The 22,792-nt window shown below is 47.9% G+C and overlaps 1 protein-coding gene across 9 annotated transcripts in view; it reads right to left on the minus strand.

Moving 5' to 3' along the window:
- Window positions 1-1,574: 1,574 nt before the first annotated feature.
- khk (ketohexokinase) overlaps window positions 1,575-22,792 on the minus strand; it is a 90,318-nt gene continuing 69,100 nt past the window's right edge. For all 9 annotated transcript variants that reach the window (XM_038818455.1, XM_038818450.1, XM_038818452.1 and 6 more), the window contains 4 exons: window positions 22,432-22,578; window positions 15,657-15,745; window positions 8,165-8,319; window positions 1,575-2,365 (listed from right to left, as the gene is read on the minus strand). In XM_038818455.1, the coding sequence (XP_038674383.1) occupies window positions 2,280-2,365; window positions 8,165-8,319; window positions 15,657-15,745; window positions 22,432-22,578 (477 nt within the window). In that variant the 3' untranslated portion in view covers window positions 1,575-2,279. The remainder of the gene's footprint in view (window positions 2,366-8,164; window positions 8,320-15,656; window positions 15,746-22,431; window positions 22,579-22,792) is intronic.

Consider the following 22,792-nt stretch of genomic DNA (forward strand, 5'->3'; position numbering starts at 1 on the left):
TGGGGTTACTGGGTTATGGGAATTGGGTTGGGCATGGGCCTAGGTAGGGTAGGCTTTCCAAGGGATGGTGCAGACTTAATGGACCGAATGGCCTCCTTCTGCACTGTAGAGATTCTATCTCTACAGATGAATTTGAACAATGGATTCCAAACCTTTTATCCACAGGGAGTTCTCCATGCCCCATACCTGGATCTGTTGTAGATTAATTGATGGAGATTGATTGCTATGATTAATCAACAACTCACGTTATGTTTTTTAAAAATATTTTTTATTCTCCTCCTTTTTCACATTTTCTCCCAAATTTACACCCACCAACAATGAACAATAATCAGTAACAAATATGTCAATCCCCATATCAATAACCACAATCCCATCCTCCCACCAAACCCCAAACATTAGACCGCATGTTCACATAAACAAATGACAAAAAGGAATCAGGAATCACCCATAGTCACCATTAACACACACAGCCCCCCTCCCCCCAACCCTCACACCCACCCCACCCCCCAACTAATGTTCGATGTTGTCCAGTTCTTTAAAGTGCATAATGAATAATGCCCATCCTTCCCCTCAGTTCAAACTTAACCTTCTCAAGAGTCAAGAATTCCAACAGGTCCCCCCGCCACGCCAGGGCACAAGATGGAGAGGTTGCTCATCCTCACCCATGTGAGGTTTGCATACCACCTTCAGCTGCATCAGCCCCAACCTCACGCACGAGGTGGAGGCATCACTCCCCGGAGCACCTCACACCAGAACCCCTCCTCCATATCCTCTCCCAACTCTTCCTCCCACTTTGCTTTGATCCCTTCCAGTGGTGCCTTCTCCTTTTCCAAAATAGCCCCGTAAACCGCTGACACTACCCCTTTCTCCAGCCCCCCTGTCGTCAGCACCTCCTCCAGCAATGTGGAGGCTGACTCCACCGGGAAGCTCTGTATCTCCTTTCTGGCAAAATCTCAAACCTGCATGTATCTAAACACTTCCCACCCCGCTCCAGCCCATACTTCGCTTTCAGCTCCTTCAGTCCTGCAAACTGAAGAAACAAATCTTTTAGTGTCTTAATCCCGTTCTCCTCCCATTTCCAAAAATTTCCATTGCACCTCCCTGGCTCAAATCTGTGGTTCCCTCGAATCGGCATTTCCCTTGACCCTGCCCCCAACCCGAGTGTTGGCGAAACTGCCTCCAAATTCTCAGTGAGGCTATTATTACCGGACTCCCTGAGTATTTCCCCGGGGCTATCGGGAGCGACGCTGTTGCTAGTGCTTTCAGTCCTGACCCCCTGCACAAACTCTCCTCCATTCTGACCCACTGGGAATCAACCCCTCTGACCCAGCTCCGCACCTTCTCCACATTCGTCGCCCAGTAGTAATACATCAGGTTCAGAAGACCCAAACCCCCTGCCTGCCTTCCCCTCTGCAGCAGCACCTTTCTCACTGTGGCCACCTTCACTTCCCATATGAACTAAGTAATCCTTCCCTCAATCTCTCTGAAAAAAGCTTTTGGCAGGAAAATCGGCAGGCATTGAAAAAAAAACAATTTGCGGCAACACGTTCATTTTAACCGCCTGTACCCGAACCGCCACTGACAGAGGGAGACCATCCCACCTTGCCAGATCAGCTTTCACTCTCCCCATGAAACTAGAGATGTTGTACCTATGAAGCCTCCCCCATTCCCGGGCAACCTGCACCTCCAGATACCTAAAGCAAGTCCCTGCTCTACGGAATGGCAGTCCCGCAACCCTGCCCCCACCCCAGGCCAAGACACCACAAAATACTCACTCTTGTGTCTAGATTTAGTTTGAACAACTCACATTATTATATCATTATCATGTACTTCCCAGAATGCTAGAAGGCAAACTGGACCGACTACAGTCTTTCTTCATTTCAGCAATTCCTATGTTCCTAGCCCTCAATGCTATACTCCAGAAGGCCAGGTGGTGAAAGATAGAAGTGGCATTTATTTACAGGGATACATTACAAACATGCACCTCCGAACCCAATAACCACAGTTTCAGTCTGTACATATATATAGCAGCAGAAACCAGTGTTCACTACCTGCATACTAGACTCTCCAACCAGCAGATGTAGTCTCTCTGTCTACCCCAGCTGATTCCTTAATATCTTGATAATTTAATTGTGTTTAATTGTTTTAAAATCAAAGAAAATCATCAAAACCATTATCTATTTGCGTATCAGGTGGGCTCATGAGCAAACATCTAGGTTTCTCTGTAGAACTTTCTCATTTCTATGATATGTGACTATTTGTTCCTCCAACACATTTCATCATACAATTCCATCATATCCTTGAATCCCACACTTTCTCCCTGCAACTTGGCATCCAAACATCAGTGATTCCTGGATAGATTTGCCTGTAGGAAAATCACACATCATTACCAGTCAAAGCTTATTCACATAACGTTAAGAATTAAACACTTTTTTGTGATCCTTTCTTTTCACTGTTGGGCCATATTCTAATTGTAGCCATCTGGGATGGCCACTTTCAGCATATAAAATGGACACTCGCAGAGCATGATAGACGTACTCCATGCTGTGGTATGAAGAGACAAAAGTCCTGTTCCCTTTTCACCAACACACCTTTATTTCTCCCAACAGACTCTGCACAAGACTCTACACATCACCTGCTCCAGGTCCACCTGAAGCCCCTTTACATATCAGTGTCAATCATTGAACACTTAACATAAATGAGACAATTAATTGCAATGTCTCTTAACCCATTACTTAACAGTCTCTCCTTCCTTGGAGGAAAAAAAAACAATTTGGTGAAAACAAAATTTCAAGAAACTAAAACACACACGTGATTTCCCCTCTTTTATTTTTGAGTAGAAGAAAAACAACATTCAAAGAATCAGGCGCCCTTCATTCACAATATCCAAAAGTGTCTGTGAACTAGCCCCTCTTTTCGTAAAACAGTCTGATAGTTGATAGCTAGTGTCAACCCATTTAATTTTTGTTATTTCCCCTCTGTCCAACATCTGCTTCAAACTTGTGATGTCTATCCGTAACCTCTTTTCACTCTAACTTGGTATTGTAATCTCTGGTTTGAGAAAAGAATTCAGGTTTGGAAGTCAGGCTTCCGGTGCATTTAAATATATTGGACTGGAAATCGGACAGACTTAGTTAGGGGTAACTTTACGTCAGCAATCTTATTTGGATCTTTAAAATAACCTTTCCTGCTGTAGGTGAATCTACCCTTAAGTCCTGATCTTCTAAGTTTTCTTCAAATCCCCTTGCTACAAGCCTGGCCTTTGCCTTATAAGTTCCATCTGGAAGAACCTTTTCTGTACTTCCTGAAAACTTCACAGCGATCACTAACCTGTTCTATCAGTTTAGCATAGTCGTCATCCCTTACCCCTGCATCCTTTAATACATTTTTCAGCCTCCGAGGAGACGGATGTGCAAATTGCCTTTGCAGTTTTACTACAACAAGCTTTTTATCAGCTAAAGTCGCATTATCAACTGCCATTAACACATCCTTAACCACTCTACTTGAAATATTATTTGTCAATAATGGAATACAATAACGTCCCGACTGTGTAAATTGTAAGTCCACCGTCTTTCCAAAAACTGTTGCCTTATCCTGTTCCATATCCAGCTTCATGTGTGCTTTCTTCATCGACGGTCTGCTCAGAAGCAAAGGTATCTCACTTGATACAACATCCGTGCTAATAAAATGATTCACTCCAGCAATGTTGCAAGGGATCACCACTCTTTTCAGCGACTTCAGAGTATTATCATCCCCAAACCTGAAACTCGTGGAACTTTTAAATTCTTTAACCTTGTTACGATTTTTAGCATCCAAGGAGTCCAGATAACATTTTAACCAGTCAATCCCACACACAGTAGATGTGCAGCCACTGTCCAATACAGCACAGTTGAAGGATTCTGCAACCAACACCCTCATTACCGGCGTAAAACTGCTTGTTAATAGGACAATGCCTTCTTTCTGGTCACTATCTTTTTCCTCTTCTGACTCTTCCGTGTCATGTGTCACTTCAAATACGTTGGACAGTTGAAAGCATATGGTATTGAGAGTTACATCGAAAACATCGATTTATCATGCCCCGTGCATTTCTGGGGTTCATCCTCCTATTGTAGGTCCTAACTGGATTTCTGTCTTCATAATTTCCTTGTCTCGGTCTCCTTTCATAGTCTTTAGGCCTGTTCTTAGCCATACGATTTCGCCATCCTGTTAGTAGTGTATCTCCCATATTCTGCCTTATTGCAGGCTGACCTATTTGGGTCATCAGAGCCATTGGAATCGAATGTTTCCCCAGAATTTGTTTTAAAGCTGTTGTCATCGTTAACCGTAAACTGAACTCCTGTCAAAACCAGGAGCCTATCCATGTTGCTCACTCTAGCACAGTCAAGTAATTTAAAGGCCAACACAGACTGTGGAAATTCCAGGTTGTGTTTCTGCAGCCTTTTATATAGTCTGCCAAATTCCATTATATAGTCTTCCATGAATAAATACTCCATTTTCCGGAACATACCAAAATCCGACCACGCTTCATATGCACTTAACAAGTCATCTTTCTTATAAATCTTATCCATATAAAGTAATAAAGTCGCCAGACCTTCTTCTGAGTCTAACTCCAGCTCAGAAAGCATTTTGTTTCGGATTTTACTGCCATATGGTAAAGAAAGAGCCAATGCCATACCTTGTTTTCTCTTTCCTAAAGCAGTCACCTTAGTCCACATAACTACTGCACTTCTCCATTGGTCATATGATTCCCTTTCAGAAAATAGGGGAGGATAATCATAACCAGCCATCTTCATCCTGGGTTCAGCCATATATCCCCCTTTTTTTTTTACTCACTCCTTGGTTTGATCTAGAAAAATTGTATCTTTCAACCCTTCACACTTGCACAGCAACCATCCCCTGCTACCATTGTTAGACGTATTCCATGCTGTGTATGAAGAGACAAAAGTCCTGTTCCCTTTTCACCAACACACCTTTATTTCTCCCAACAGACTCTGCACAAGACTCTACACATCACCTGCTCCAGGTCCACCTGAAGTCCCTTTACATAATCAGTGTCAATCATTGAACACTTAACATAAATGAGACAACTAATTGCAATGTCTCTTCACCCATTACTTAACAGAGCATACAGGGAAAATGGACAATGCAAAGTAAACAAGCTGGCACAGAGCCCAAATGTGTATTTGTGAAGACAGGCCGCAGACGGAACCAAAATTCCTGGCCGATTTGTACATTGATGGCCCATCTCCGAGAAACAAAGAACTAGTGCTCAGGTAGCCGATCCTGTACCAGACAGACCGGCGCCACTACCCCAGCAAGAAAACACAAACAAAGCAAGGGCAACGGCCACTTAGGACACGCCCAGCCATCAAGGCACCCGCCCCTTTATTGGCTCAGATCTATGGCAGTGATCGAGAAGCTGTCCAATTAATCGAGACCAAGTTTAAAGCCCACCTAAAAACGCACGAAGCCCCCCAAGTATAAGAAGGAACCCTTGCCTTGTGTTCCCTCTCTTGGAATTGGCTCTCAACCGGAGAGACCCTATCACCTGCACCACCAGAAGCAAGTAAGTCCAAGGTCAACGCTCGCTACCAGACGGACGACCTGAGCTGTACTCCTGTTACCTCTTCGAACCCAACAGCCTCAGATCCGAACAACAGCCATTGTTCCTCTCACCTAAGTGGGCAGCCAAAGTTATGTATTGGTGTTCGTGATAGATATAGTTTAGCCTGTCGTGTTATTGTGCATGAGTAAATCATACTGTGTGTAAATAAAGTAGTATTGACTTTGAACTAACTAACTGATGTATTGGTTCTTTGATTGGTATTCGGTTGAACCTTGTGGCGGTATCGAGAGATACTTGGCGACTCTGAAAGCATATTCATAATTAGAATCATAGAATTTACAGTGCAGAAGGAGGCCATTCAGCCCATCGAGTCTGCACCGGCTCTTGGAAAAAGCACCCTACTCAAGATCAACAACTCCACCCTATCCCCATAACCCAGTAACCCCACCCGATCCCCATAACCCAGTAACCCCACCCAACACTAAGGGCAATTTTGGACACTAAGGGCAATTTATCATGGCCAATCCACCTAACCTGCACATCTTTGAATTAGGATTAAGAAAGGCGACCTTATTAATCGCCATACTTAGAGCCACAAAAGAGAGCAACATAATCAATATAAATACTGAGAGTGAAATCTTGTCTACTCACCCATGGCGTGTTTCATGGCAAAGGGGAGGACGGCAGTTAATCCAATGGGAGGGTGGCGACACTTTTAAGTCTGTGCCAGGAAGACGTTTGGTCAGCCTACCAGCCCTGCTACCCTGAAGGATCTCACATTAGTGCCCACTTAAGGATGGCATCTTGCCACTGTTGATATTAACCCGTGTTTGCAGATCTTTTCGTGAGTCAGGCTGCTGAGTAAGAGCTTGCTTCTGAGCTGGCAGCTCTCAGTAGGCAGGACCGCTGCCCATGGGGTCCTTGATCCTGGGTGAAGGCCTGCTGCTGACCTATCAAGTTACTGAGTGCCACAAGATGTAGCGGGCTTTCCCAAAAGAGACCCCCATTACTTTCACAAGATTCTGCCCAGAATGTAACAAGATTATATGACAATGTTACACAATCCCACAAAAGTAGCATTCTTGCTGCTTGGTTTGTAAATACAATGTGCCGGATGATATTAAGCTATTTAAATCAGCACAGCTCTGGTTTGGATTCAATTAACGGATCGCAGGCAGGGAGGTATTGGGAGCAAACTACAGTTAACTTCAGTGACTCTGGCTGAGGAAGGAAATATTCATTCACCTTCCCACACCTAATCCAGTGATTTATAAAATATTTAAAAATTGCATGTACGGGTATCTGTGAAGACAGAGTCAAGCATGACTGCAGTGTTATACACATCCAAATAACTCATCCCACTTTCCAAATTCACACATGACGAATGCTAACTTCAGCAAAGTGACACCCAGGGAAGCAGATCATGCTGTAGGTCTGTGCGCTAATGAATGAAAAAGAGCAAGGAAAGAACATCTCAATTTGTGAAGATATTTTAATATCCTTAACCCCACCTTCATTCAAAGTAGTATTAGGCAAACCGCAGGCAGAAGTAACTAACCAATTACATCGAGGAGCTAACATGCTTGATTCTCTCTGTTGCTCTGGAAAATATCTTGGGCTGGATTCTCCGTTGCCCGACGTCGATATTGTAATCGGCGATTGGGTGGAGAACTGACTCCGATGCCCAAATGGGGGCCGGCGACAGTTTGATGCCAGTCAGCCATTCTCCACCCCCTCGAAAATGGCGTCATTGTGTTGCACATCTTTGCAATAGCGTTGACACGTCATTGGCGGGCCCTCCCGCAATGCTCCACCCCTGATGGGCCGAGTTCCCGATGGCGTGGGATACGTGTGGTCTCAGCCGTGCGGGAACCTGGCGTTGCGGCTGCGCCGATGACCAGCGCCGCCACATTCGGGATCCGTGCCGCTGGCTGGGGGGCTTCTGCGAGGGATGGGAGGATTGGTGGGTCGGGTCCATGCATGGCTGTGCCATGTATTAATGCACGACCGCTGCAGGTCGTCAGCCATGTGCATGTGTGGCCAGGGACCCGGCCATTCTCTGGTTGTTTTCGCCACGGGAGCCAGGAGTTTCATCCAGCGAACTGCTATCCCCTCACCAGTCCCGGAATCGGTGAGGGTTTCACACGGAAGTTTTGGTCATAAAAGACCATACATGTTCCGTTGGCACCACCATTAAAGTTGCTGAAACAGAGAATCCAGCCAATCATCTCTGTTCTTTCCTTGTAGCCAGGTTGAAATGGGGAACTCACCAAATGATAATTCACAAGTGCAGATGCCCAACTTACATGTCCAGTGTACAATGTGTTGGTAATCTATTGAGGGGGAATTTTAAAAACCCATGGGCATCACTGTAGAGTATTAATTTGAAAAAGCCATTAGATGCCTTCACAAACATTAGAACAAAGTTATTTTAATCAAATGTGTACAAAGAGGAATTTTAGCTCTGGAGAAAGATTTTTTTCCCCCTTGAAACTAATCTCGCTTCATTAAAATACAACCACACCTGACCCGCCACAATATGTGACTACGCACCTCCCCCAGATAAAACAACATATCAAAATAATCAAATAGACCCACCATTACACAGTGAAAATAGTACAGCGGCGTTGAATGTATCTCCCGCTCCAAGGGTATCCACAAGCTTTTCAGGAGGATAGGCATTTGAATGAAAGGCTCCATCAGGACCCATTGCATCAGCTCCTTTCTCAGCCCAGGCACAGATTAGGTAAGCACTAAAGGAGAAAGAGAGAATCAAGTCTACAGATAATAACAATGCAATTTTGTGCTTCATTGGAAAATCATATTGAATCTGTTATCAGAGAAAGGGTAATAATTTATACAAAATGTTTTATCAAATTAACAAGGACTGTAAGTACCAGAAGCAAGTCTTAGCTAGGATAGTGGAGGTGGTGGTGGACCGGACCCTTTGGTGGCGATATTTGGGGTTTCAGAGATGTCGGAGCTCATGGAGAGGAGGAAGGCCGATGTCGTGGCCTTTGCCTCTCTGATTGTCGACTCTGATTGCTGGAGTGGCGGTCAGCATCGCCACCGGGGATAGCGGCTTGGTTCGGTGATCTGTACGACTTCCTGCGATTAGAGAAGATAAAGTATGTGTTAAGGGGCTTTTCGGGGGGGGTTTGAGGAAAGGTGGGGGATGTTTGTGACCATGTTTGAGGGGCTGTTCATCACGGGGGAGGGGGGTGAAAAAGAGAAAAAGTCTGTACAGACTGTATAGTTGATTGTTGGGAATTATGTTTCCCGGGGTGTTTATTCGCTGTAACCTATTTTGAAACATATTTGTAATAGATACATTTTTTTAAAAAATAAAGTACCAGAAGCAAATAACTTGATATTAGATGTTAACAATTCAGCTTAATGACTCTGGTGGTGGCCATGGAGGAGTAGGTCGCACATTTGATAGCTCCCGCCTGTAACAAACTTTTGGACCTTTTTCCCCTGATTTTTTTTCGGATTTTATGGGATAAAGCAGTGAAGAGTGAGACAGTCAGGAGAAATCCCCCTCCGGTGTATGGAGAATTGGACCAGAAGTGGACGTGTGAGACGACAAAGTCCTATAAGGGAGACACAAGCAGAGCTGGTAACACGGGACAGCATGGCGGAGGGCAAGGGCCGCAGGGAGACGGCACAGTGTTCGACAGAGCAGCGGGTGAAGTTTTTCGAAGATTGCTTCGCCAAGCTGAAGAAGGACACACTGAACCCATCCCGCCTGTGGGTCACACATGAGGAACGGGACTTCCACTTTGAAACGGCAGACGAAGTATGGACCTTTATTAAAGAAATGAAGCTGGAGGCGAATTAAAAGACACTTAAGCCTTGTAGAAGTACTGTGGCAGTGATTTGTGGTGCTGGATTGTAAACATTTAAATAGCTCTATGTGACATAATGGGCTGGGGGGGGGGAAAGAGTACAATTTTTTGAGACAGACTGCTTGGTGCCAGGGGCGGGAGCTATCGAGTCAGCATAGGTCAGCTGACTCTCGGAAGCGCAGTGGGGAGTGGACAGATGTTAAGCTGGAGCTTGACTTGGGGGATTGGGTTTTTAGTGTTGTTGCTGTGGGGAGGAGGGGGGGGGGGAGCTGCTTTGCTGACAGGGGAGGAACTGTTACTAGGGGACAAATGGGAGGTCGGGAACGGCGACATGGGGACTCGAGGAAGCGGAGGGCGTGAGCTCGGGACTAGCCTAAAAAGGGTGATGGTTAGTCAGCAGCAGTGGGGGGGGGGGGGGTTGGAAGCCCCCGTTCAGGCTGATCACACGGGACATGAGAGGACTGAATGGCTGAATGGGCCGGTCAAGAGGGCTCGTGTGTTCGCGCATTTGAGGGGGCTGAAGGCGGACGTGGCAATGCTAGAAGAAACACACCAAAAGGTTACAGACTTAGACGAGACTGAGGAAGGGGTGGGTTAGCCAAGTGTTCTACTCAGGACTGGACTCAAAGACCAGGGGTGTAGCGATCTTGATCAGCAAACGAGTGGCATTCGAGGCTGGGAGAATCGTGTCAGACAAGGGGGGTAGGTACATAATGGTGAGTGGGAAGCTGGAGGGGGTGCGAGTGGTACTTATGAACATATATGCTCCGAATTGGGACGACGTGGAAATTATGAGGCGGGTGTTAGGTAAGGTCCCAGACTTCGAGTCACATAACCTGATGATGGGAGGGGACTTCAACACAGTCATTGATCCGGAATTGGACTGGTCAAACTCCAGGACAGAGAGGAGGGTGGCTGCGGCAAAGGAATTGAAGGGTTGTATGGAACAGATGGGGGGGGGGGGGGGGGGGGGGGGAGTAGACCCATGGAGGTTTGCACGGCCGAGGACGAAGGAGTTTTCCTTTTTTTCACATGTCCACAAGGTATACTCTTGCATCGACTTTTTTGTTCTGAGCAGGGCGCTCATACTGAAGGTGGTGGATACTGTGTACTCGGCAATTGCAGTGTCGGATCAGGCACCACACATGGAGAGAGGGTAATGCCCGCTGTGGACACTGGATGTGGGGTTGCTAGCGGATGAAGCGATCTGTGGGCAGGTTAACAAGTCCATCCAGAACTACCTGGAAACAAATGATATGCGGGGTGGTCTCTGCAGCGACGGTCTGGGAAGCTTTGAAGGCAGTAGTCAGAGGGGAATTAATCCCGATATGGGCCCACAGAAAAAAGGTGGAACGGGCTGAGAGGGATAGATTAGTGGAGGCAATACTCCAGGTGGACAGGAGATACTCGGAGGCCCCGGACGCGGGACTACTGAGGGAGCGGCGGAGGTTACAGATGGAGTTTGGGCTGTTGATCACAGGGAAAGCAGTGGAACAGTAGAGGAAGGCAACAGGGACGATCTATGAGTACGGGGAAAAGGCAAGCAGAATGTTGGCGCACCAGCTCAGGAAAAGAGAAGCGGCCAGGGAGATAGGTAAAGTAAAGAGTCGAGACGGTAATACTGTCCTTTCCCAGCGAGAGTGAACGAGGTGTTTAAGGACTTTTATAGTACATTATATGAGTCGGAACCCCCGGCTGGGGTGGAGGGGATGAGGCAATTTCTGGATCAGTTGAGGTTCCCGAGGGTGGAGGATGACCTGGTGGAGGGGCTGGGAGCCCCAATTGAGATTGAGGAAATAATCAAGGGGCTGGAAGGCATGTAGCCTGACGGCTACCCGGTGGAATTCTAGAAGACGTTGTCAGAGATATTGAGCCCACTGCTGGTGAGGACATTTAACGAAGCAAGAGAGAAGGGAGTCCTCCCACAACAATGTCGCAGGCCTCGATTTCATTGATCTTGAAACGGGAGAAGGATCCGGAGCAATGCGGGTCATACAGGCCGATTTCTCTACTGAATGTGGATGCCAAACTGCTGGCTAAGATACTGACTGGCCACAAGGATAGAGGACTGTGTCTGGGGGGTGATAGGGGAAGATCAGACGGGATTTGTTAAGGGCAGGCAACTCAAGGCCAATGTTCCAAGGCTTCTGAATGTTATTATGATGACCTCAGAAGGAGAGGAATTGGAGGTGGTGGTAGCGATGGATGCGGAGAAGGCCTATGGTCGGGTGGAGTGGAATTTCCTGTGGGAGGCGCTGGGAAAGTTTGGGCTTGGTGAGGGCTTTATTGACTGGGTGCAGTTGCTCTATCAGGCACCAGTAGCGAGTGTGCGTACGAACCGGCTGAGGTCGGGATATTTTGAACTACACCGAGGGACGAGGCCTCTCCCCTTCACTGTTTGCTCTGGCCATAGAGCCATTGGCCACGGCGTTAAGAGCCTCTAGGAACTGGAAAGGGCTGGTTCGGGGGGCGGGGGATGGAGCACCGGGTCTCACTCTACGCAGATGACCTGCTCTTGTACGTTTCGGACCCGTTGGAGGGGACGGGAGAAGTAATGCGAATCTTGGGGCAATTTGGCAATTTTTTGGGGTATAAATTGAACATGGGGAAAAGCGAGATGTTCGCGATCCAGGCACGAGGACAGGAGAAGAGACTGGGAGAGCTGCTGCTTAGAATGGTAGGAAGGAGCTTTCTATATCTGGGAATCCAGGTGGCCCGGGAATGGGAGGTACTACACAAGTTAAACCTATCCCGGTTGGTACAACAAATGGAAGGGGACTTTAAGAGATGTCACATGCTACCGCGATCACTGGCGGGGTGGGTGTAGACCATGAAAATGACGGTCCTCCCCAGATTTCTGTTTGTCTTTCAGTGCCGCCCCATCTTCAACCCAAAGGCCTTTTCCAAGCGGGTGAATAAGATTATTTTGGGCTTTGTGTGGGAGAGTAAAACCCCGCGAGTGAAGAAAGTGTTGCTGGAGCGCAGTTGGGGGGGGGGAGGGTGGGTTGGCGCTGCCGAGCTTCTGAAATTACTACTGGGTGGCTAATAGAGCCATGATCAGGAAGTGGGTAGTGGGGGAGGGGTGGGCATGGGAGCGGATGGAGGCGGCGCCATGTAAAGATACCAGTCTGGGAGCATTGGTAACGGCACCTCTGCCGTTCTCGCCGGCCCGATACTCCACAAGTCCAGTGGTAGTGGCGGCTCTGAGGATCTGGGGGCAGTGGAGGAAATATGAGAGAGTGGAGGGAGCATCGATTTGGACCCCGATTTATAACACAGGTTTATACCGGGTAGGCTAGATGGCGGGTTCCGGAGTTGGCAGAGGGCAAGAATTAGAAGGATGGGGTGTCTATTTATAGATGGGAGCTTTCCCAGCTTGAAAGCTTTGGAGGATACATTTAAATTGCCAGCAGGGAATGGTTTTAGGTATTTACAGGTGCGAGACTTCCTGAGAAAACAGGTGCCGGCCTTTCCACTGCTGCCGCCACAGGGGATACAGGATAGAGTAGTTTCCAGTGCCTGGGTGGGAGAGGGGAAAGTATCGGATAATTACCAGGAGCTTTCGGAGGCGGAGGAAACTCCGGTGGAGGAGCTTAACGGCAAGTGGGAGGACGAGCTAGGAGGAAAGAGAGGCGGGTTTATGGGCGGATGCCCTAAGCAGGGTTAATACCTCCTCATCATGCACCAGGCTCAGCCTGAAGCAATTTAAGGTGGTCCACCGGGCACACATGACAGTGGCGAGGATGAGCAGGTTTTTCAGGGCAGAGGAAAGGTGTGTGAGGTGCTCGGGAAGCCCAGCAAATCATGTCTACATGTTTTGGGCATGCCTGAACCTTAGAGGGTTTTAGCAGGGTTTTGCTACGGCCAGGGTGCTAAAAACACGGGTGGTGCCGAGTCCAGAGATAGCGATCTTTGGAGTGTCGGGAGTTCGGGGGCGAAAGAGGCCGCCAACTTGGCCTTTGCCTCCCTGGCAGCCCGGAGACAGATCTTATTAATGTGGAGGGACTTGAAGCCCCCGAGTGTAGAGACCTGGGTTAGTGACATGGTTGGGTTTCTCAGTCTTGAGAAAATAAAGTTTGCCTTAAGAGGGTCAATGTTAGGGGTCTCCCGGAGACTTTAGAACATAGAACAGTACAGCACAGAACAGGCCCTTCGGCCCTCAATGTTGTGCCGAGCCATGATCAGGGGAAAATCTCTCTTTCTCGGGGAAAATTAAAAATGTCAGCAGATGCAGTATTCCAAAGGGCGGGGGGGGGGGGGGGGGGGGGGATTGTTGTTGTGGGGTGGAGGTGTGTGAAGATTGGGCTGGGGGGAATGTTTATTTTCCCATGTTGATGTCATTGTTTTTGTTACTGTTATAAACATTTTCAAATACCTTAATAAAATATTATTTTTTAAAAAACAATTCAGCTTAACGAGGCTACAAAACAACAATTCATACTGTGGGGTTTATTTCTGCAGGGTTAGAATTTAAAAGTAAAGACGTTATACTAAAGTTATGTCAAACCCTGGTTAGTGTACACTTGCAGAACTGTTACAATTTCTGTTGCCATATTATGGGAAGGATATGAAGTTATGGAGTCAGTGGGTGGAATCTTACTCGTCCTACAAGCCAGCCTTGACGGTGGGATTGGGAGGAAGGTAGAACAGGAGGGCTACATATTAGCAGGCTGACAAGTTCCTACTCCTAGCTACTCTTACCAAACGTGGGGTGGAAGCAGCAAGGATCATCTAACTGGTGGGTAGCCAATCTGGACATTTATGTGCCCACTTGTGGTCAGGTTGGAGATGCTGATGGCATCTTCTCAGTGGCGGATGGGCCCCCCATTGAGGGTAAAGTCCAGCAGGTGTCTGGAGCTCGCATGCCATTGGTTGGCTTGCTGGGGTGTGAGCTCTCCAATACTTTAACCCTCACCAGAGCCAAGTCTACCATAAGGTAACAGCTACAGCCCAGGCCATCCCCTCTAGAAATATGACCTGGCAGCTGTGGCCACAGGTATTTAAAATGTTTTACACATCTTCTGAAGGCACCTCCACCTTGAAGGACCCTCCCGTTCCCCAGCCTGCCGCAGCAGTACCCAATTCTCCAGGGGAGGCTGCCAGCAAGACAACACTGAAGCCCTCCTCCCATTGGTCTGGCTGGGTGTCTATACCACGTTAAGACAGTGTCTTGGAGGCAATCCATTAATTGGGCGCCTCTGGTAATATCATAGAGGTGGGAAGCCACGTATCACTAGCGGGGCCAGGTCCCACTTTTGGGCCAGACCTCAGAAAATCTTCAAAGGCAGTAAGATTCCACTCATAGCATCATAACAACACAGATGGCGTCCATTCAGCCCATTGAGTGCATGCTGGCTCTCTATCGCATAACTCAATCAGTCTCATTTCCCTCTGTAACCTTGTAGACCTGCAAGTTTATTTCCCTCTAGTGTCAATCCAGCTTATTTTTGAAATTATTGAACACCTTCGCTTCTCTCACCCTCATAGGCAGCGAGTTCCAGGTCATTACCACTCTCTGTGTTAAAAAAAGTCTTTCCTCATGTACCTCCTGCAACTCTTGCTCAAAATATTAAATCTGAGCTTGTTAATCTTTGCCCCATCAGATAACGGGAACAGCTGTTCTTTGTTTAATCTATCTTGTTTTGAAAAATGATCGAGGGTGGACTAATAGAGGGCTTCAAACCATGAAAAGTTTTGACAGAGCAAACACAGGAGTTTTTCCACTTCTGTAGAATAGCAAAATTAGATATCATTAATACAAGGTAGTTGCCAAGAATTCATAAGAAACCTCTTTGCTCAGACAATGGTGAGAAGGTGGAACTCACTATCCACAGGGAGTCGTTGAGGGGTGTAGGATAGATACAGTTAAGTAGGAGCTAGATAGACATATGTGGGAGCAAGGGAATAGAGGATTGTGCTGATAGAGATAAGAGGAGTAAAGATGGGAAGCGGTTCAAATGGAACACACACATGACTATAGACGGGTTTGGCCTAAAGGCCTGTTTGCTCTCAGCTCTATCCAATTTTATGTAGTTTGCACAAGGTTCAGACAAGGTCTGAGACAAGCATGTTCACACTGCTCCAGATACATAACTACAGAGGCCTGTTACTATGGCCTGGAGGACAGATGACATTGTGGTAATAAAGCCCTATTTGCATTATACACTTTTCATTCAAATCTACTTATACAAAGGGAATGTGATAGAAAATGCGCTTAAATTCAGGGCTCTGGCTGTACTTACCCTGGTTTTACACGGCTGTAAAGTCCTTTTACTGCTTCTGATGCTGAATTAAATCCAAAATGTCTAGCAACATCTTTGCTGACAAAAACCTAAGGCATGCACACAGACAAAAAAAGTATATTTATCTTGAAAGCGTGCAGGCATTGCTTAACTTGATGGGACTTATTCTTTATTGGCATTTCTATTGAAGATCGTTTCAGGTATTTGGTAACAAACTTAGTAATGGCCACTGAAAATATGTTGTTTAGCACTTCTCAACTTCCCAAAAATGATATTACCAGCATCCTAATGCACAGGCTGTACACTCGCCATTCCATTGTCCTATACAGATATCCTGACTTCCTGGAAACTTACGCTCCAGCCATTCTTCTTGTTAAAAATCTCTGGGACATTTCCAAACTCTTATGAAATGTAGCATCCATATACCTTAAGTTGTAGTCTGCTTCCTTTTTAACTTTAACTTCGGACCATCTGAGGTCCAAAATTAAACAAGACATGGAAAACATTTTTACCGATAATATTCCCCATTCCTTTTTATGATACTCATTCAAGACCTGATACTGCAACAGTTTTCACGTAACTCCCTTCTCACAATAGCATGTCTACATTTTATAGGGAAATACAGCATTAGATTCCAGCATATCCATTGTTTGGGTGTTAGGGGTACCATTACATGTCCAAAGTGAAATCCCAGGTGCACACAGCCACGTCTGGTGCATGTGCACTGGACACCATATTGATGTGAGCTCGAGAGTGTGAATTGTGAAGGGCCGCTCGAGGTATGCAGAGTAGGCAGATCAGGAAGTCAATCAGTTTACAAAGGAGAATTTGATGCCAGTCCTGCCATTTGGAGGTCAACACTCCAGCTGATGGTGTATTTTAAACACACACAACTGAGCATATGCAAGCAATTTTTACAGGATAGTTGCAGGTTGATATTTTGTAATTGTACTTGGTTCCATCTATCATCATTTCAAATGGCAAACATCTACAGGAACTGGTGTGGAAGTGTTAAAGGATGTTTTGCTGAATTCAGGCGTCAGCATAAACAAGCTGCTCCCAAAGATGGTGCACTAGTAGGCATTGACAAAGAGGAGAGTGAAGCAAGTCAGGATCACTCTGAAGAGACCGGGAGGAGTGTGAAGCAGGTCAGGATCACTGTGAAGCAGACCGGGAGGAGAGTGAAGCAGGTCAGGATCACTGTGAAGCAGACCGGGAGGAGAGTGAAGCAGGTCAGGATCACTGTGAAGCAGACCAGGAGTGTGAAGCAGGTCAGCATCACTGTGATGAGACCAGGGGAGAGTGAAGTAGATCAAGATCACTGTGAAGCAGACCGGGAGGAGTGTGAAGGTCAGGATCACTGTGAAGCAGACCGGGAGGAGTGTGAAGCAGGTCAGGATCACTGTGAAGCAGATCGGGAGGAGAGTGAAGCAGGTCAGGATCACTGTGAAGCAGGTCAGGATCACTGCAAAGCAGACCAGGAGGAGTGTGAAGCAGGTCAAGTTCACTGTGAAGCAGACTGGGAGGAGTGTGAAGCAGGTCAGGATCACTGTGAAGCAGACCGGGAGGAGTGTGAAGCAGGTCAGGATCACCGTGAAGCAGACCGGGAGGAGAGTGAAGCAGGTCAGGATCACTGTGAAGCAGATCGGGAGGAGAGTGAAGCATGTCAGGATCACTGTGAAGCAGACAGGGGAGTGTAAAGCAGGTCAGGATCACTGTGAAGTGGCCGGGAGCAGTAAAGCAGGTGCCAGAGGATTGGAGAGTTACAAATGTTACACCCTTATTGAAAAAAGTGTGTAAAGATAAATCCAGCGACTACAGGCCAGTCAATTTAATTCAGGGCCAGGATTCTCCCGTATCCGGCGCGGCGGGGGGTTCCGGCGTAGCGGAGCGGTGCCAACCACCCCGGCCTCCCCAAAAGTGCGAACTTCTTCCGACCTTTAGGGGCTAGGCCCGTGCTGGAGTAGTTGGCGCCACGCCGACTGGCGCCAAAACCGGCGCCAACAGCCTTTGACGCCCGCCGCCGGCGTCGGGGCTGGCCGAAAGGCCTTCGCCGGTTCGCGCATGCGCCGGTGCGTCAGCTGCCGCTGACGTCACCACCGGCGCATGTGCGGTTGGGGTTTCTCTTCCGCCTCCGCCATGGTGGAGGCCGTGGCGGCGGTGGAAGGAAAAGAGTGCCCCCACGGCACTGGCCCGCCCGCCGATCGGTAGGCCCCGATCGCAGGCCAGGCCACCGTGGGGGCACACCCGAGGTCCGATCGCCCCGCGCCCCCCCCAGGACCCCGGGGGCCCGCTCGCGCCACCAATCCCGCCGCCACCAGAGGTGGTTGAAACCACGTCGGCGGGATTGGCCTCTCAGCGACGGGACTTCGGCCCATCGCGGGCCGGAGAATCGCCACAGGGGGCCCGCCGACCGGCACGGCGCAATTCCCGCCCCCGCCAATTCCCAGGTGACGGAGAATTCCGGCCATGGCGGGGGCAGGATTTACGCCGGCCCCGGGCGATTCTCCGACCCTGCGGGGGGTCGGAGAATTTCCCCCCTGGTGTTGGGAAACATCTAGCAACAATCATTGGGACAAAATTATTATTCACATGGACATATATAGTTTAATTATAAGGAAAGCCAGCACAGATTTGATGAGGGAAATTTGTGTTTAACTAGTTCGAGATTTATGAAGATTAAACAGCAAGGATCCTGGGGACAGTGCCATTGATGTGGTGTACATGTTCAAAAGACATTCGATACCATGCCGCACAACAGACTTGTAAACAAAGTTATATCGCATAGAATAAAAGGGTAAGTAGTAACATGGATTTGAAATTGGCTGAGTGACAGGAAACTAACAAAGTGGTTAATGGATGTCTTTTGGACTGGAGGAAGGTTTATAGTGGAGTTCCCCTCGGGGTCAGTGTTCGGATCCTTGTTCTTCCTGATATATATTAATGACCTACACCTTGGTGTACAGGGCACTTCCAAATTTGTGGATGACATTAAACTTGGAAGGATTAGGATCTGTGAGGAGAATTGAAAAGGACTCCAAACGACATGTGCCAGAATTTTACAGACCCCCAGGGTGGCGGTGGCTCATTGACCGTCAGCGGCCTCTTCATTGACCTCCAGCGGCCTCTTCATTGACCTCCTGCGGCCTCTTCATTGACCTCCAGCGGCCTCTTCATTGACCTCCAGCGGCCTCTTCATTGACCTCCAGCGGCCTCTTCATTGACCTCCAGCGGCCTCTTCATTGACCTCCAGCGGCCTCTTCATTGACATCCAGCGGCCTCTTCATTGACCTCCAGCGGCCTCTTCATTGACCTCCAGCGGCCTCTTCATTGACCTCCAGCGGGCTCTTCATTGACCTCCAGCGGCCTCTTCATTTACAGCCAGCGACCTCTTCATTGACCGCCAGCGCGCTCTTCATTGACCTCCAGCGGGCTCTTCATTGACCTCCAGCGGCCTCTTCATTGACCCCCAGCGGCCTCTTCATTGACCCCCAGCGGCCTCTTCATTGACCTCCAGCGGCCTCTTCATTGACCTCCAGCAGCCTCTTCATTGACCTCCAGCGGGCTCTTCATTGACCTCCAGCGAGCTCTTCATTTACAGCCAGCGACCTCTTCATTGACCGCCAGCGGGCTCTTCATTGACCTCCAGCGGGCTCTTCATTGACCTCCAGCGGCCTCTTCATTGACCCCCAGCGGCCTCTTCATTGACCCCCAGCGGCCTCTTCATTGACCCCCAGCGGCCTTTTCATTGACCCCCAGCGGCCTCTTCATTGACCCCCAGCGGCCTCTTCATTGACCCCCAGCGGCCTCTTCATTGACCCCCAGCGACCTCTTCATTGACCTCCAGCGCGCTCTTCATTGACCTCCAGCGGGCTCTTCATTGACCTCCAGTGGCCTCTTCATTGACCTCCAGCGGCCTCTTCATTGACCTCCAGCGGGCTCTTCATTGACCTCCAGCGGGCTCTTCATTGACCTCCAGCGGGCTCTTCATTGACCTCCAGCGGGCTCTTCATTGACCTCCAGCGGGCTCTTCATTGACCGCCAGCGGGCTCTTCATTGACCGCCAGCGGGCTCTTCATTGACCGCCAGCGGGCTCTTCATTGACTTCCAGCGGCTCTTCATTGACCTCCAGCGGTCTCTTGCAGCCCCGCCGAAGTCAGCGGCAATTTGTGTGGTTTGCCCTTCCTGCCGCCGGGGAACCTGCAGCGGGGTTTGACTTTAGAAGAGGGGAATATCCTGGGAAGGGTCAGAAAATCCTGCCCATGGACAAGTTGGTGGAATGGAGTGGCAGTTAAAGTTCAGTGCGGAGAATGTTAAACAATTCATTTTTGTAGGGCGACATGGAGAAGCAATATAAAATAAAGGATACAACTTTGAAGAGGGTACAAGAGCAGAAGGACCTATATGTATCTGTGCATACATCATTGAAGAGACAGGACAGGTTAAGAGAGCATTTAATACAGCAGAGAGTATAATGGGCTTTATTAATAGGGACTTAGTGTACAAGAGCCAGAAAGTTATGTTGAACTTGTACAAGCTCAGCCTCAGCTGGAGCGTTGCATCTAGTTCTGGGTACCACACTTTAGGAAAGATGTAAAGATATTGGAGAAACTGCAGAAATGATTCAAAAGAATGGTCCTAAGGGTGAACCATTTGGGGGCCGATTTAGCTCACTTGGCTAGACAGCTGGTTTGTTATGCAGAGCAAGGCTAAGCGTAAGTTCAACTCCCATACTGGCTGAGGTAATTCATGAAAGCCCCATCTTCTCAATCTTACCCCTTACCTGAGGGGTTACACGGTAGCACAGTGGTTAGCATGGTTGCTTTTCAGCGCCAGGGTCCCAGTTTCAATTCCTGGTTTGGGTCACTGTCTGTGCGGAGTATGCACGTTCTCTGCATGGGTTTCTTCCGGGTGCTCCGGTTTCCTGCCACAATTCCCACATAGACGTGCTTGTTAGGTAATTTGGACATTCTGAATTCTCCCTCCGTGGACCTCAACAAACGCCGGAATGTGGCGACTAGGGGCTTTTCACAGTAACTTCATTGCAATATAAGCCTACTTGTGACAGTAAAGATTATTATATTATTATAGGTGTGGTGATCGTGAGGTTAAATCACCACCAGTCAGTTCTGCCCCTCAAAGAGGAAAACAGTCTATGGTCATCTGGGACTTTATCTTCTTGGGTTGAGGAACTTCAGTTATGAAGATAGATTGGATAAGTTGGGACTATTTTTCTTGGAGTAAAGTAGGCTGAGAGAAGATTTGATCAAGTTATTCAAAATCATGAGGGGTCTGGTCAGAGTAAACAGCGACAAACAGATTGAGAAGGAAAGGACACAAATTTTAAGTAATGGGCATAAGAAGCTAAAGCAACATGAGGAAAATCTTTTTTCAAGCAGAAAGTGGTTGTGTCTGGAATGCAATGTCCCACAGTGTAGTGGAGGCAGGTTCAATCAAGGCATTCACATGAGAATTGGACTGTTATCTGAGAAAGTGGGGTAATATTTACCTGGAGAATCAGTGCAGACATGATAGACTGAATGGCCTGCTTCTGCACTGTAACAGTGCTGTGATTCTGTCCATTCCCCTTGGAAAACAACATGACAGGGTGGAGTGGGAGCAAGGTTCCCAGCAGGGGCCTATGGTGTTCAAGAAGCATAGCTCCTAACTGAACCTCAGGTGAGGAACTATGGGCGGGATTCTCCGATAATGGGGCTAAGTGTTGACGCCGTCGTAAACGGCGGAGCTCCTCACGCAGCTCCAGCTACCGATATGGGCGGCAGCACAGCCGGCACGGGTCTGCATATGCGCGCCACGGCCAGCGCGGGTCCGCGCATGCGTGTGGGTTGCCGCCTCTGCATCGGCCCCCGGGACATGTGGCGCTCCAGGAACATAGGCCCCCCCATAATTAGCCCACCCGCTGATCGGTTGGCCCTGATCGCGGGCCTTCCAATCCCCACTCCCCCCCCACCACCCCCGGTCGCTGGAGAATCGGCGGCCAAGAATTGGAGCGGTGTCGCGGGATTCGCCCCCCCCCCCCCAGCGATTCTCTGACCCGGCACAGGATCGGAGAATCCCGCCCATTGTATGTGACACCTACTCCTATTCTTCACAAAAAGTCTGAACAATGCACAAAATATGTCAAAAAAATTTATAGGCTTATTACCCATCCATCTCACTATAGCACAGTAAAACTATCACACCATCGACATGTAACATTAAGACAAAAATAGGGAAGGGCTAATCTGGCTTTTCTCCAAAGTTTGGCTCAGTTGGTGAACTTTTCACTCCTGAAGGTTAAAGGTTTGGGCCCATAGAAGAATATAAGCCCATCGTCCCAGAAGACTTCACTGCATTGTCAAAAGTGGCATCCTTCAGGAGGGGATACAAGCTCGAGGTGCTAACTGACCGTTGTGGCAGTTGGGGTGTGCATTACAAATGATGCTATTTCAAGAAGACCATGAATTTTGTTTGATGTCTGTATCAGCATTCCCTCCTCCCATTCACCCGGTCAACAAAAAAAACGGGTCAACTGCCCGCCCAGCCTATGCTGATCATTAGGTTTTGCTGGTGGATCATGGTAGCTTTGTTTGCCCACTGAACAAACCAATCACAAGACTTTGAAAGTAATTAATTTCATTAAGTATTCCTGAGATGTTGTACTGCACTATAACTTTACATAAATGCAAGTATGATTGATGTTAATAAATAGGTCGGTTTAATGACCCAGTTCATATACTAGCTCATTCTTTAACATTTCTAAAGTAAAACATACCACGTCTCCATGTCCAAAGAGTTGGTAAAGTGGTTCTCTTGTTTTCTCAATCTCCACAGAGGTAGTAATTCGATGCTCTGCTGGCAGAGTGGCATTGAACTGCTCAACTTGCTGTATCATAGCAACCTGCTCAGATGCATTTCTGCCCTAGACATAATAATCATTATAAAATACATGCTATTATTGTTGATATTTTGTATTTGAAAATAAAGCACACTGACACACAAGGGTATGAGAGACAATATGAGTAACTTATCCAGAGCTTTGATGGGGGAGGGAGAAGCAGATTATTCATCTGTCTTTTACGATTGGTGTTGTAAACCTCACTACATGGATGAAAAACGTGGAAGCTGGAAGAAAT

Source organism: Scyliorhinus canicula, chromosome 14 (assembly GCF_902713615.1).
Source record: "Scyliorhinus canicula chromosome 14, sScyCan1.1, whole genome shotgun sequence".
Taxonomy (NCBI): Eukaryota; Metazoa; Chordata; class Chondrichthyes; order Carcharhiniformes; family Scyliorhinidae; genus Scyliorhinus; species Scyliorhinus canicula.